The following is a 15,036-nucleotide window of genomic DNA, read 5'->3' as shown; positions in this document are numbered from 1 at the left end:
GGCGATATCGATTCAACGAGTACGAAGAGTGTCAACTACTCCCGACGGGACTTTTAAAAGCCTGAACACCGAAGGCAATCGACTATGGCTCCATGTCCGAAAACTTCCCAAGGATGGACGCGGCAAGGTACTCATCCCAAGCTGCACCGGTACCACCGCCGAGTTCTGGCGGTCCATCCCGCAAGTACCAGGACCTGAGCTGTCGTAGTACAACGAACATCAGCTCTCCATCAGTCATCATCCTCCGTTAGCGCTGTACCGCTATTTCATATTTCCACCTAGATGTCCGTTGAGACCCTGCTATGTACCATCATAGACCTTTGCTCGCTTAACTCATGGTGCAACAGATGCCTCGCCCGGTATGCGTGTGGGTGCGAAATCAATCCTGTCTATATCCGTTGTGTTGACAGTGTTCTGTAGTGGAGAAAAGCTTCAGTACAGTAGTTGATAGAGTGTTCAGTCCAGTCGGCCAGCATTGTCGAGGGCTGGCGTAGCTGTTGTCCGAAGTCCGACTTCTTTTGCCATACGCTTGGCTCTAGGGTGGCGAAAAGTCATGTCAGCACATTTGGCGCCACTCTCAGGGCATTACGTAACGCAATATTCAGCTGTATTGTCGGTATGGACCTGCGGGCTCGCAGTACTGCCCTGCATCGTACATCTTCTATCTTACCTGCGCTGCGATGTTCAACAAGCGAGTCAAGTCGCGGCCCTCCCTTCGAGCCCGCGACTCGGACGTCGAGACATCCGCGGGCTCCCCTCTCGCTAAATCGGTCGTCACCGCCTACCCAGCCGGAGAGGACGAAGACGAGTCCAGCGGGTCCGGCTCGGTCCTCGAGCGCAAGAAAGCCCAGAAGAAGGACAAGCGACTCTCCGGTGTCAAGTCAGGCGGGACAAGGCTCAGCTTTGGCGGGGATGGGGATGAAGGAGAGGGGTTCAAGCCAAAAAAGAGCCTCTTGAGTCAGAGTATCAAACTCCCTCCTCAATCACCTGCATTCGACGACTCGCCTGGCGCTCCCTCGCTCTCGTCCTCCTATTCTCGGGAATACCTGTCGGAGCTCAAGGCGTCGACACCGACACGAGCGCCCAGGTCGGCGGCGGATAATGAGGGCGGAGACGATGCTGGAAATGGAGAGGGAGACGAGGAGGATGGGACGGGCCTGAGCAGGATGGCTCGGAGCAAATACGCCTCGTCCTTCGTTGAGGACACAACGGCGGGGATACCCGATGCAGCGGCGGTAGCTTCGGCGCGGATGAAGCGGCAGGCCAAGGTGGAAGCTGCCAAGCATGGAGGAGATGAGATGGGGGAGGACTATATCGCGCTGGGAGGGGGAAAGTTGATTGTTCATGATGGAAGAGCGGAGGGGCCTCATCCTGGGAGTAGACTGATGAGGGAGGAAGATGAAGGCGAAGAGGGAGATGAAGGTGAGCTGTGGCGTGTTGAAGCTGTTACCGCAGAAGCTGACATCCAGATTTGGCTGGATTTACCGAGGTCAATGATCGGCTGTATATCGGAAAGAAGCAAACCAAGGCTGCGTCTAGGAGGGAAAGAGGGGAGATAGGCGAGATGATCGCGGACTTGTAAGCTACAACTTGACGATGCTTGTCGAAATCAGCTGATCAAATAGCGAGGCGGACGAGGAAAGCGACGAGGAGACCCGGGAATGGGAGATGGCCCAAGCTCGTCGAGCCGGGAAGTACGATGACGGCTCAAACGGCATGCCCGCAAAGAAGGCCTATGTCCCTAACCCAAGTACGTCTGGTGACTCAGTTTCACTTTGCCTATGCTGATATTCCAGTACCCACCGCGCGACCACTCCCTTCAATCTCATCCGTTCAAACTCGCCTCGCTCAAGCTGTCGCCGAGCTCAAGATCACCAAATCCGAGAACGAGCATACCGTCGAGGTCGCCTCGGCGGAGCTGGCATCTCTGGAAGAGCAGGAGCGGGATCTACGCAGAGAAGTGGAGCGGGTCGAGGGGAAACGAGAGTGGGTAGAGGAATTTAGGGGATGGGTCGAGATGCTTGGGGGGTTTCTGGAAGAAAAGGTACGTCACCGTATTTGCATTCAGGAGATATCAGAGCTCATGTGCAGTTCCCCAAGCTGGAGGCTATCGAATCCGACTCCCTCCTACACCTTCGTGAACGCGCCGAAATGGTCGAAAAGCGACTCAACGCCGACGACTCGGATGATCTCGCGCTCTTCTTGGGCATACCGCCAGCAGCCAAAGACGAGGTGGAAGAAGTGGACGAGATGGGTCGATCAAGGCGGGACTTTGAAGCTGGACCGAGTTCGGGCATTCGGATCGGTCGACGAGCGGACAGGGAGCGGCGTCGTGCGCGTCGGCGAGAACGGCGGGATCCCGCGCAGTCTTCAGCGGACGAGGACGGCTTCTCGACAGACTCGACGCTCGCGGAGGGTGATGCGGAGGATTATGGGCAGGCCCAGAGTCGGCTAGGGAGGCGAGTAGTCGCGCTTCTGGACGATGTCAAGGCGGAGGACTTTAGGGATCCGGAGAAGGGTCTGGCGGTCCGGTTTGGGGGATGGAGAGCGAGGTATGGGGAGGAGTATACGGGCGCGTTTGGGGGGCTGAGTATGTGTCAGGCGTGGGCCTTCTGGGCGAGAGGGGAGATGGTCGGTTGGGAGCCTATGCGCGTGAGCTTTTTTGCCCCCCTCGCGTGCATGGAGAGCGAAGAAGCTGATCCCTAGGCATCATCCAGTATAGAAGGCTTTAGATGGTTTACCGCCCTCCACACCTACTCGCACCCTCGCTTAGCTGCTGGCGGCGACGATGAGATGGACCTGGACGACGAGCCCCCACTCGGACCGGACGGCGACCTAAACGCGCAGATGGTGAATGACGCGGTGGTACCGCTCCTGACTAAGTCGTTTGAGAATGGGGCGTACGATCCGTATTCTGGGGCGCAGACGAGAAGGGCTATTGATCTGATGGAGGTCGTGGAGGAATTGGCGGGGAAGGATAGTCGGAAGTTTACAGTGAGTTACACCTCCCAGCCCTGCGATGGATATAGCTCATCATCAGGCTCTTCTTCGATCCGCTCTCTTGTCCATCAACACCCATATTCTCCATCTCTCTTCTACCATATCCGCTTCCTCAGCACCCCTCGCCACCCCAGCACCCGCATTCAACCCCGCGTCTCGTACAGCTCTACAGCGATACGTCCGCCGTCGGCTCAAGCTGCTTCGGAATATCCTGCTCTGGCGGTCGATTGCGCCAGAGGAAGTAAGGGCACTGGTGGCGAGATTGGGGAGGGAGGTATTTAGACCGGTATTGATGCGGGGCTGGAGTGGCGGCGGGGCCGAGATGGCGGAGAAGGTGAGCTAGGTCGATCATGTTGAATGGACTCAGCTGACATCTCAGGTCATTCAGGCTAGTGGGGGACTGTTACCCGCGGACATTGTCGCGTTCCTGCAACGAGCTCCTTAGCGCATGCAGCAGCATTGTAGGTCCTGCATACCGGCCCGTCCCCCTTCTACGCACTCACCAATAGCGCAGACCACTGATCTGTCTGACACTATACTCCCCCTTGATCAATTCCTGCCCCTGCTTTTCTTCATCCTGCCTATTCCTCCCTCTACCCGTCCCGCAGCATGTGACTCCAAAGACGCCCCGCCAGCCTAGCGCACCACAACGGCGTGGTCGGTCCGTTCACAGCGTGCAACATCTACTCCCAGACGCGCATTTCTGACCCGCCCATTATCTCCCTTTCGTCTTTCACGTCGATCGCCACTCTCCCCGTTCTTCCTTCGGCGAGCGGTGTGCAGTAGGAGAATATCAGTGAGGCGTGGCTCGTTCCGCACGTTACATCCTTCCACTCGCAGATAATCACCTAGATGCATTTCTTGGATCCAGACCCGTATCCTCCAAAAACCCGCCTTCTAGCGCATACGCATCCTCATCCAACAAAGCATCATAGTCCGCAGTCGTCATCATCTTTTGCCTCTTCTTCCCCGATCCCTGTTGTGGCGATACCGGCTCGTAAGCCGACGGAGAAGGTGCCTCGCTCAGGTCCGACTCGTCCCCGTCGTCTTGGGCCGGGTCCCCTTCTCCGCCAGTTGTGGAATTGACGGGTTTGGCGTTCATGCTCCCTTGCCGAGATAAGGACGGTCCCGCTCCAGCTCCAGCTTCCAGCTTGGCCATCTCCTCCACCTCGTCCGGAACTTCTCCCGCTGCGTCGACTGACAGATCAACGGGACCTTTGGCGCAATCGAGGATCTTGGCGAGAGAGAGAGTTCCTTTCTGACCCCATTGTTCCACTTCTGGCTTGAATTCGTTCTGCCGATCAGCGCAGCTCGGCCCCAGATCAGGACACAGGTTAGATGCAGTGAAAAGCGAGAATGAGCTGATACTCACGTACATGTGCATACCTAGCCTGTTGAGGTCTTCTGGTGGGTGTGAAGCAGCGACGAGCTTCATGGCGCCCATGACGTGTTTCGCGTTGTCCTTGAAAGCGCGGGAGATGTACAGAAAGGCCTAAGGTATCAGCTCGCAGTCCAAGTGTTGATGAGGCGTGAGAAAGACTCACAACGCTCGGCGGTATTGCCACGCCCTTCTCGATAGCTCGCCATGTCCCGTCTGTACGCTCTATGACTGGTCTACCTTCCGTCAGCTCCATTCATTTATGGACACGCAACGAGGACGTACACCCTAGAATTGTCAGCTGCATCCTCAGTATGAGAGACCCTCCCCTTAGCAGGCAACTCACTTCGCCTTCAATATCCCCACCCAGGGCTGACTACTTCCCATCTCATCCCTCTTCTTTCTTTCTCTCTCCCCCTTCTCCCTCTCTCGCCGATCCCACTCCCTCTCCCTCCCCTTCCCCTTAACGCCCCAGTCACTCATCCCTGGCAACTCCCTGATCTCCTCCAGACCGTCTTTCGTTTCTTTCGGGTTCAGGATGTTGCCCAGCATGATAGCGTGCTTGAGCGATGAGATATGGACGTAGCCATGAGCGAGCGAGAGAGACTCTTGAACGTCAAAGCCGAGCCGCTGGGCGACGGTATATGCCCAAGCGGTCTTGACGGGGGCGCGGTTGGTGGTGACCGTAAGCGGTATCAATGCCTACATATGTGAGCTAGTCTTGAAAGAGCTGCATTCATACGAGCTACAAAGCTTACCTCGGGATCTACGACCTCGTGAAACTCCAGGGACCGAGGGATGTCATCGTCCCCTTGATTCGTCTTGAGCGGCTCGAGCATGTCAGAGTCCCGCCCTCTCTTCTTCGTCTTGGCCTGTCCCACATCAGCTGCTATCAGGTCGTGTCCAGAGTACGCTAGCTGACCTCTCCACTCGTGATCCCCTTCAGAGCTTGCTGTACCGACCGCCGGTTGTCCTTGTCCGGGACCAGCGGCGTCAGCTTCTTTGCATCCAGCTCGGACAGCTTCTGTTTGGTGCTATGAGTCTTATAGCTTCGTCATATCAGCCATGAACCACCTAGTGAAGGTTTCAGAAGCTCACATCTTGGCTGCAAGAGCCATAGCTACCCGCATAGGTACCCCTCGATTGGCAAGCAGCTTCAGCCAATCTTGCAGTGGCAGGACTGTCTCTGGAGGTATCGCGTCCAAATCTGGGCCTTGCGCTTTGCTTGCCATCTCGAAGCTGTATCACAAGGTGGAACGGAACTGTACTGGGAAATCTGAGCTAGTCAAGGAGTAGATAATGGTCGAGTGGGCTGGCGATGGCTGCAAGGGGAGATGGTCGGCCCCGGAACCAAACAAACCGATGACGTATAGGGGTGCATCTCATATTCCCATTAGCAAATTCCTAAGGTCAATTCAGCGAATTTCAATAGCAAAATCTGAATCCGCTAATCATAAAGCACCAAACTCCTCATTCCTCAACAAAAGTTTTCAGCCATCGAGTCGAACGAAAGTCCTTTGCCTCGAGTCGAGACATTTAGCGGATGTGACATCCGCTTGTGTCATAGTCTGGATCATGGATCGATAGCCAAAATTCATACCCTCGTCACTGTATATTAGCCGTAGATATGTCCGCCCCGATATCGACCAAGCTCCACGGTGAGACGGGGGACATCGGGACCAAGGACGAAGAGGTCTTCCGCGCGCTCGGCCAACCGCCAATACTGGACGATGTCGACATCGGCGAACCCCCTGATGGCGGGTCCCAGGCCTGGACCAATGTCTGCTGCTCATGTTTGCTCATGTTCACCGTCTTTGGCTTTCGTACGTCCAGCTTACTGACTCGAAGCTAATGACTCGCTAATTCATCAGAGAACGGTCTTGGCCAGCTCCAGACTTATTACAGCGAGCACCAGCTAGCAGCCTACTCGACGTCGGCCATATCGTATGTCGATCACTCCATCATCAAGTAGAAATACTGACGTTATAATAGCTGGATCCCAGCGATCCATTCGTTCCTGACATACATCGGTTCCCTATTCGCAGGGCGGTACTTTGACTCGCACGGACTGACGCTACTGCTGCGTACTGGATCGAGCATGATTGTCATATCGCTCGTTGCCCTTGCATGTGAGCTGACCCCTACCCATCCGTGAAGGCGAGCTGATGAAGCAGTCTGTCAAGAGTACTATCAGATCATGCTGGCTCATTGCATGTACGGACTCGGCGCTACCATGCTGTATACACCGGGTATCTCGGTGACGAGTCACTGGTTCAAAAAGCGGCGGAGCTCGGCCATGGGGCTGGTCATTTGCGGCGCGGGCCTAGGTGGAGTGCTGTATCCCATCATGTTCAGAGAGCTGTTCGCGCGACTCAGTGAGTGAATTGTTTCGAGTAGGGTCTGATGCTGATCGTACAGGCTTCCGGAACACTTGCCTGATCGTTGCCGCTATAAATGCTGCCCTCCTCGCCCCCACCCTCTTCTTCATGAAGACCAGACTACCGCCTCGATCACTCCGGTCTTTACGCCAAGTCGCTACGGCCTTCAAGGAAGTCCGGTATTTGTGCTTCTTCATCGGCCTGTTCATCGTAATGATCAAGTAAGTATCTCACCTCAATTTATGCTCGCCGGCTAATGTTGTAGCCTCTTCGTCCCGTTCTTCTTCGCTCCCACCCTAGCCACGTCCAACGGTCTCCCCGCCCCCCTCCCCTCATACTCCATCGCCATTCTCCAAACCGGCGCCTTCTTCGGCCGTGTCGCCTGCGGCTATCTCGCAGACTGGCTAGGCATCTGGCGGGTATTCACAACATGCGGCGTCGGATCGGCTATCATTGTCCTGGCCCTCTGGATACCCAAGCTCAATACGGGCGGGACGATCTTTGCGCTCTTATCCTTCGGCGCGGTCGGCGCGGCGTGGGTCGCCCTGGCCTCGGCATCATGTGCATCCATCAGCAAGCCGGAGGAAATCGGAGGACGGTTGGGAATGATGTGGAGCTTGGGGGCGTTCGCTATTTTGGCTGGTCCGCCCATTGCGGGAGAGCTGGTCAAGATGGACAACGGCGGATTCACATCGGCGGGTATCTTTTGCGGGGCGAGTTATCTCTTGGGGAGTTTCATCATTGTCTTGCCGACTATCTTGGGTCGCTTCGGATACAGTAGAGATTATATAGGTAGATAATGTAGCTCTAGGCTGGCTGGACTGCTGTGGGGCAGTAGGACCTCTGTACACTGTATCGAACCTGGACCGGTTTTGCAAAGCCTCGGTATCGCCGTATCCCCGGACCTTCGCTTCCACCAGTCATCAATGTTTTGTACCCATCGCCCATTCTTCCCACCGATCTTCCATCATCTATCTCTTGCTACTAGCAGACTGTACTCAGCTGTATCGTCACCTCTGTCATCCAGCATCGGCTCGTTCATATCGTCTAACGACTCCAGCCAACTGCGCTTCAGACCTGCACTCCCGCTCAATACCGACATGTCCGTTCCCCTCGCGACCCCCTCCCGGGATGCCATACAAGCAGCCATCGACCGCGTATCGGCTGACCGTAATGCCTTCGAGCTCATCCACGTCTCCCAGCCCACTTGGCCGTTCGCATCCGAAGCGTCCCAATCCTCTGAAAGAGCCCACATCGTCATCCTCGACTCATCCTTCAATCCCCCTCATTTCGCACACGAAGCCATGGCCTCATCCACCTTCCCTCCTCCCCTCGTCTCCAGCGACGTAGACTCTCAGCCGCCCTACTCGGCCCGCCTCCTCCTCTTTTCGGTACGGAACATCCAGAAGACGCCTAAAGCGGGGGACGCGTCCCCCGTCCAGAGGCTGGAAATGACGCTTCTCCTCGCTGCGCGGCTGGCCAAGAGTCATGCACTTCCTGGAGGAGTGGCAGTGGGGATTCTGAATGAGCCTACATTCGTCGGGAAGAGCCGGATCCTTCACTCCCACCTCTCATCCCCTATCTCCCCCACAGCATCCTCCTCTACCTCGGTACCTCCGGCCGGACGGCGGATCAAGCTATCCTTCCTGATAGGCAGCGACACCCTTACCCGCTTCTTCCAGCCCTCCTTCTACGGCGGTATCTCCGGTATGAACGCCGCGTCGGAGGAATACTTCGGGATGGGCTCTCTCCTGATTTGCGGGCGGAGAGGGGAAGGGAAAGAGAGTCGGGCGGTGGAGCAGGAAGTATTGGATAGGGAGGAGGTGCGGCCTTGGGTCGAGAAGGGGCTGGTGAGGATGTTGGAGAGTAATCAAGGAGGGCAGGAGGATATCAGCTCGACGACTATACGGACGGCGATCAGGGATGGGGATGATGCGGTCTTGGGCGGACTGATACCTGAGGAGATTATGGCGTATATACGGAGGGAGGGGTTGTATACCTCATAGGTGAGCTTCCATTGCGCCTTAACTTTACCATACCAGCTGATCTGGCAGACCTTAGGAGCAAGGCATATTCATGCGATCCTCCCGGCGCCCGGTACCACACACGCCAGATCTCGCCGAACCACCAGTGCTACTCAGATCGGCCGCCTACGCTACGCGGAGCGAACGCCCGACGCTGTCGGAGTGAACCTGCTCAGCTTTGCCTCCTGCGCAGGTCACTTCCCGGCCCGCGCAGATTCGGTGCACTCCCTCGCGGCGGGATGATAGTACAGGTATATGCATGGATTGGGCGCTCATCTACTGATCTCTAACAAGGCATATACACACTCAAGCATATTCACACATCAATATCGATCAGCCGTCCCTCCTTCGCCTCCATCTCTGCCAGGGCGACAAGGTGGCGGTACTCGTCCGCCCCGCCCGCCATGCACAGTTGCTGAAACTTGCCTTCTTGGCGGATGAGCTCCAGCGGTGAGCCTTGCTGTATGAGACTGCCTTTGTCCATGACAAGGATCTTTGAGCACGGCATGATTGTCTACTATCAGCTTCACTTCCCGGCGTATAAAGCTGAACTCACCCTCAAGCGATGAGCGATGATGAGCACGGTCGCCCCGGTGAACTCCTCGTGCACCACCCTGCTGATCTCGCCGTCCGTCGCAGAGTCGATACTGGCTGTTGCTTCGTCCAGAATCAGGATCTTGCTTCGTTTCAGAAGGGCTCTGGCGAGAACCACGAGCTGCTTCTGGCCAGCTGACAAACTGGGAGTCAGTACCAACTTCGCCATACACGTCTGGCTACTTACTTCTCACCACCAGACTTGATCTCGAAGTCGAGATTGGAAAAGATGTTGGCGTGTTCCTCAGGCTGATCAACAACGGTAGCGGAGCATGAGGTCGGGCTACCGGTCACAAGCTCTGCCGCCTCTGATCTCGGCTCTTCCGGCGCGGGGAGGGGAGCCGCTGGGGGTTTGGGCGACTTGCGGACGAGCTGAACTTGATGTAGGGCGTCGTAGAGCTGGTCATCGGTGTACACACTTTCAATGTCGAGATTGAGCCTGAGGGTACCAGAGATCAAGATTGGGTCTTGCGCGATGATGGACAGCTTGCACCTGACTTGGCCCAGATCCATATGGGCCGTATCTGTCCTATCAGCTCATCACCCAGGCGGCGGCACGATGGACTCACCTCTCCCATCAATGATGATCTGACCCGTGATGTCGACGAATCGGAACAGGGCCTTGGCGAGTGTACTCTTTCCGCCACCTGTCGCTCCTACAATACCCACCCGCTGTCCTCCCTCGACCGAGAATTGGAGCTTGTGCAGGATCTCGGGCATCTCGGGGCCGTACTTTGCCGAGAGATCTCGTACTTCAAGCTTCCCGGCACTCGGCCAATCGGCGTACTCGGCCGACAACTCCGCCTGGCGCACCTCATCTTCCGCTGACCCGAGTCCATCGACAAGCTCGTGGCCACCTTCCAGCTCGAGATGGCGGTACTCGGCTGTCCGTTCCAGTGACACACCGTCAGTCTCAAAGTTGGCGAGGTGGATCATCAACCAATTTGCGTTGGCGCTGATAGACCCCACGAAAGCCAAGATGAATCCCGCGGAGGACGCGCTGATATGCGTGGATGTAAGTATAATGAAGAGCATGGTGCTCATGAGTACGTGGTCCATCAGTCGCAAGTTGACTGATGGTCAGGTCAATCCGACTTCCGCGGATCAAAGAATACTCACTATACAGCCATCGTCCGATATAGTGACGCCACGTGAACATGTTGATCTGTACGTTTAGCGTCCCCATCAGCTCCGACAGGAAGACTGATTGCATGCCGAAGGCCCGGATGACCGCGGTACCGGCGATGGTCTCGCCGTAGATTGCGTTGACGAGTCCAGGTGTCACTGACTGCAGTCTCCGAATCTGACGCCCAGCGGACCGGTACCAGATGCTCTGGGTCACATTAGCTTCGCAAGAGGTGAGACTGTACGGCAACTGACGGGCTTGTACAAAGCGGCAAATATGGCGATGGTCACCCCCGCAAATGGCCATCCGCCGTAATATGTGACGGACACAAAGGCGAGTACGGCTGGTTGTAAGCGCCTGGCTCTTTGCAGTCCTGCTAGACTCACCTCCTATTACCGAAGCCGCAATCCCGCCAATCAGCTCGGAGCAGCTGAGAATATTGGACTAGGGCATGGTCAGCTTGAACCCCATTCTGCGATATAATATGCTGACAAGGTCCGACCCAAACCGCTGAATGATAGATCCGGTTCGCGTTCGGGAGAAGAAGACCATCTTTGCTCGCAGCATGTTTTCGAGCATCTCTGCGTGCACCTACTAAGTCAGACCTTGACTCTCACGAGGGTGCACTTACTTTCTTCATCGCACGAAGACCGCCGAAGAACCGGCATAAGCCGTACGTGGTACTGAGGAGAATGTTTCCTCCCGAGATCTGCCTCATCAGCCAGGCAGATAGGAACGGGGATGAGACTGACAGCCGAGTACAGAATGACCCAGAACACGACGTTCTTCGCAGATGTATGAGGATCTGAGCCATCCGCCGTCCACAGCCTATATGTCAGTGCGTTCTCGAGCATTTGGTGAGGGACATTCAAGCTCACTCCAGAACACGCCTCTCAGCGATAGGCGCGATACCTCGGATCAGCAGCAAGATCGTCGACAACAGCCAAAACAGCTTGCCGCCGTTGAAAGTGAACAGATCGCGCCACAGACCGAGATCGACCTTGCCCTTTTCCCGCTTTTCCTCCATGATGAGCTGCTTGGGCGTCTTAGCCGGAGCTTCCTTGATCTCGAACTTGCTGACGTCTCCACCGATCTCATTGATTTGGGCCTGATCCGGCAGCTTCTCCTTGAACTCCTTGACTGTATGAGCTGTTTGGCCCGCATGGTCGGTGTTGAGGTGGGACATGTGCTCGGACGACAGGAGCTCAGGGCCAGGACCGGTCCACACTACCCGACCCGCATCAAGAAAGATTGCTTGGTCAGCCAGGGGCGCCAGTGATTCGACGGCATGACTGGCAATGATGACCGTGCGTCCCTTCATCAGTGAACCGCGGAAGCAGTGTTGGATGATATGCTGTGAGGTTTGCGCGTCGACGGCGGAGATGACATCATCGAGTAGGACAGTGGCAGCAAGGGAGTAGACTGCTCGGGCGAGACTGACTGTTGCTAATCAGCTACCGTACTGACCGGTTAGAGTCGGTGACCCACCGCGCGCTTTCTGACCGCCAGAGAGGATCTTGCCACTATGAGAAGCTTAGCACTGAAACACTCTGTGCGGAAGGGAGACTCACCGTTCTCCGATCTCTGTGAGGTCTGCATCGTCGAGGATCTCAAGATCTGGCAAGAGGGCGCATGCCTACTTGTATCAGCGTGGATCTCAAGCGCTTCAGGAGAGCACACTCACAAATATGACAGCTCGGTATCGGTCCATATGAAGAGGTAAACCAAATAGGATGTTCTCGCTGTAGGGTCAGTGAGAGCTTGATCACTGCTCAGCGCTACTGACCGGATGCTCTGACTCTGTAGCCACGCCGTCTGCGGCACGTAGGCCACCCCGCTAGGGATCAGATCCCAACTTCCGGGCGAGACGGATTGCTCAACAAGAGGCGACTTGATCTCAGAAACGGCATATGAGATGTCTCCTTCAATGAGGTGCGCCTCGCCGAGGAGTGCGAGCAACATCAGGGTCTTGCCTGCTCCGACCTTTCCAGCGATCAGAGTGACCTGTCCCCGGGGAAAGACGACGTCAATGTCGTCAAGCTTGAAGAATTGCTGCGGGTCGGCCGGGGCACCGAGGTCGACGCTTTCCAGGTTGCTCCCACTACTAATGTCCCAAGTGATCTTCCCGCGTATGAAGAGCGGGTTCTCCGCAACATGTTCAGAAACATGATCGAGAGGCTGACCGTGGTAGTCGACATCCCTTGTACGAATGAAAGCTCCAATGCGCTTGGCAGACAGGATCTGCTGAAGGCATTCGGCTATACTTTGCGGGATGCCTGTGAGGACTGGCCGAAGCTCCTCAAAGACCGCTATGGACGTCTGCTTATCAGCTGAGCCTTGAGCGGTACTCACGAAAGCGATAGTGGCCGTCAGAGGTTTCTTCGCCACAAGCGAGTAATGTGCGAATGAGACGACCACGATGATTGTCGGGGAAGCAGCGCTTGAATATCAGCCAGACTCTAGGTGAGAAGGGCAAGATTGATACGTACCATAGCATACCGGATAGGAATCCCAGCAGTCTGGCTTGCACTAATCGGTCAAACTCAACATCACGAACATCCTGGGAATCAGCCCGATTTACTGCTTGAGCGCGAGAACAGGCTTTCACCTTTATCCTTTTGTACCAATATCGCTCTGCTGCCATCATTTTGATCATGGATATCGCCTGCACAGCTTCCTGCATCAAAGAGACCTTTGTGTCGGAAGCAGCGAGGCGTTTCTCGAACACCTTGTACTGCAGTTTCGTGATGAGATATGCGGGGACGGAGGTGGCGAGAAGGGTGGACAGCCCAATGAGTCCTGATGGGCCTAATGTCCGTCAGCACAGGAGCTAATAGGGGGTCATAAGACTTCACCTAATAGCATCCAGACGTAGGTTGCTCCCAATACCAGCTCAAGTTGACTGCGGAAAAGGTCAGAAATACCGAAGCCGAGTTGAGCGATGGCGGAGACATCCACCGAGATGAGGTTCAGTATGTCCGCTCGGGACGCTGGACCAGGCTTGCCCTTGCCCTTCGCCTTGCCGATCGATTCAGCTTTGGCGAAGATGTTCCTTGACAGTAGCTTTCTGCGGGATCAGCCACGAGGAAATGCAGGATACATACCTGTACAGAAGGTATTGGGTATGAGCACGGATCCGGGGAGAAGCGTAGGAGCTGGTACTATGCGATCAGCCTATCGCCATGTATGAGGTAGAACTGAGCAGGACTCACTAGGCGAGACGCATGAGCAGTATAAGCATGTTGGCTAGCTTGCCGAGGACAAGCATCACTGCCCAAGCCATCGCTGTACGTCTATCATAGCCGAGCTCGATCGATGTCAAGACCTGTTGCAGAGCGTAATGTGGTATGTACCAGCAGGGGACCAGCCAGATCCCAATTCTAACACCTGAAGCTTCAGCAACAACCGGACCCCATGCGTTAATGAAAGAACCAACCTGGAAGGACAGCACGCCACTGAGGAACCCAGACTTCCCACAAAAACGCGCAGGTGGTTCCCCAGCGCTCTGGCGAGATCTTGTATCGAGCGTAGCTCATGGCCTCCCGTGCTGTGTTCTGAGTACGTAGAAAGTGATGAAGCCCCGGGAGGTCTTGAATGTCTGCTTGATCTAGACGGGACATCTTTGAGATGATGGGTACTACCCATACGAGTATGAGGCGAGAAATGATGGTAGCCGAGTACTCTGGTACCATGTTGACGTCGTCTTGAGGTTCTTCTCCCTCGATCCCGGAAGTAGCCTTTGCCATGGCCGCCTCTCCCTTGTCGATAGCTTTGGCGACTGCTCGATTGTACACCTTCTTCAGGTCAAAGTGAGCTCCGGGCTCGCAGGGGACCGATCCTATGGCGATGATCTGCATGAACGAGAGGGCGAATAGGGCATACTGCGGACCTTCGAGGGTGACTTGCGTGTTATTGATGAGGTACTGGCCAAGAGTGATGAGATACATGTGTAGGAAGCCTAAGCTCGCAAGGGTGAAATTATGATAGGTCAGGCTTGAGTGAGTGCTGACGTCCTTGGTGAGAGCGTAGACGAACGCAAGAATAGGTTGAATGATGAAGACCGAAGTAGTGAGACTGATCGTGAGCCAGTCCGAGAATGTTGAGGCATCGCCAGCACGACGAAGCTGCTGGAAGCACTGGAGAGTCGTGGAAATGAGTATCAGAAGCAGGAAGGTGATGCGGAGAGGGAGCACCTGAGATGATCAGTACCATGACCGTGCACATGCTGATAATTCGATCTGTTGAAACGCACCTTCCTCCAGAACACCATTGTGTTCACATGTTCTCCATCGTCATCGGGAAGATTAGGGACGTTGCCGAGCAGTTGACGATTGAAGGCTTCTCCACGCGTGAGGGGGGCCCGATCTGAGGTGGGGAGTCGTATCCTTCCGGTGGACTTTGATGTGGACAGAGCATGCAGGCGATAGATAAGAGCGTAGAAGGCGGCAACAAACACGGCGATCAAGGAGCATGATTCAGCTGCGAGCAGCCAGACTGGCTTGGTGTTCAAGGCGATGAGTCTCGTCATGCTGTTTG

At 55.6% G+C, this 15,036-nt stretch overlaps 5 protein-coding genes across 5 annotated transcripts; 3 read left to right on the top strand and 2 right to left on the bottom strand.

Moving 5' to 3' along the window:
• Positions 1-680: 680 nt before the first annotated feature.
• MKK02DRAFT_19844 (nineteen complex-related protein 2-domain-containing protein) lies at positions 681-3,445 on the top strand (the record flags this gene model as incomplete). Its single annotated transcript, XM_053086164.1, has 8 exons — positions 681-1,422; positions 1,470-1,578; positions 1,626-1,750; positions 1,797-2,044; positions 2,092-2,652; positions 2,707-2,994; positions 3,041-3,334; positions 3,380-3,445. 8 exons carry the CDS (start codon positions 681-683, stop codon positions 3,443-3,445), a joined length of 2,433 nt encoding a protein of 810 aa, XP_052942739.1.
• Positions 3,446-4,198: 753 nt separating this feature from the next.
• MKK02DRAFT_12324 (uncharacterized protein) lies at positions 4,199-5,565 on the bottom strand (the record flags this gene model as incomplete). Its single annotated transcript, XM_053085520.1, has 7 exons — positions 4,199-4,294; positions 4,373-4,492; positions 4,545-4,614; positions 4,725-5,080; positions 5,137-5,250; positions 5,301-5,427; positions 5,477-5,565. Coding segments are annotated over 7 exons (972 nt in total), but the record flags the coding sequence as incomplete, so codon positions are not given.
• A 440-nt stretch (positions 5,566-6,005) lies between these two features.
• Positions 6,006-7,556, top strand: MKK02DRAFT_19747 (major facilitator superfamily domain-containing protein; the record flags this gene model as incomplete). The annotated part of the gene is made up of 6 exons (XM_053086141.1): positions 6,006-6,201; positions 6,250-6,322; positions 6,371-6,507; positions 6,553-6,753; positions 6,797-6,977; positions 7,022-7,556. 6 exons carry the CDS (start codon positions 6,006-6,008, stop codon positions 7,554-7,556), a joined length of 1,323 nt encoding a protein of 440 aa, XP_052942737.1.
• A 300-nt stretch (positions 7,557-7,856) lies between these two features.
• MKK02DRAFT_19725 (uncharacterized protein) lies at positions 7,857-8,762 on the top strand (the record flags this gene model as incomplete). Its single annotated transcript, XM_053086134.1, has 1 exon — positions 7,857-8,762. The coding sequence occupies one exon, from the start codon at positions 7,857-7,859 to the stop codon at positions 8,760-8,762; it is 906 nt and encodes a 301-aa protein (XP_052942736.1).
• Positions 8,763-9,096: 334 nt separating this feature from the next.
• MKK02DRAFT_29955 (putative ABC transporter ABCC.6) lies at positions 9,097-15,028 on the bottom strand (the record flags this gene model as incomplete). Its single annotated transcript, XM_053087946.1, has 23 exons — positions 9,097-9,294; positions 9,337-9,517; positions 9,562-9,898; positions 9,944-10,258; positions 10,280-10,447; positions 10,494-10,707; positions 10,755-10,843; positions 10,887-10,944; positions 10,993-11,091; positions 11,132-11,209; positions 11,253-11,328; positions 11,379-11,936; positions 12,072-12,136; positions 12,185-12,242; positions 12,287-12,819; positions 12,853-12,940; positions 12,990-13,060; positions 13,082-13,308; positions 13,356-13,552; positions 13,605-13,661; positions 13,713-13,887; positions 13,937-14,693; positions 14,753-15,028. 23 exons carry the CDS (start codon positions 15,026-15,028, stop codon positions 9,097-9,099), a joined length of 4,875 nt encoding a protein of 1,624 aa, XP_052942735.1.
• Positions 15,029-15,036: the final 8 nt, after the last annotated feature.

This window comes from Dioszegia hungarica (genome assembly GCF_025882075.1).
Source record: "Dioszegia hungarica strain PDD-24b-2 chromosome Unknown MKK02contig_24, whole genome shotgun sequence".
Lineage (NCBI taxonomy): Eukaryota > Fungi > Basidiomycota > Tremellomycetes > Tremellales > Bulleribasidiaceae > Dioszegia > Dioszegia hungarica.
Note: the sequence above shows the minus strand (reverse complement) of the source record. Positions and strands in the feature narration are given on the sequence as shown.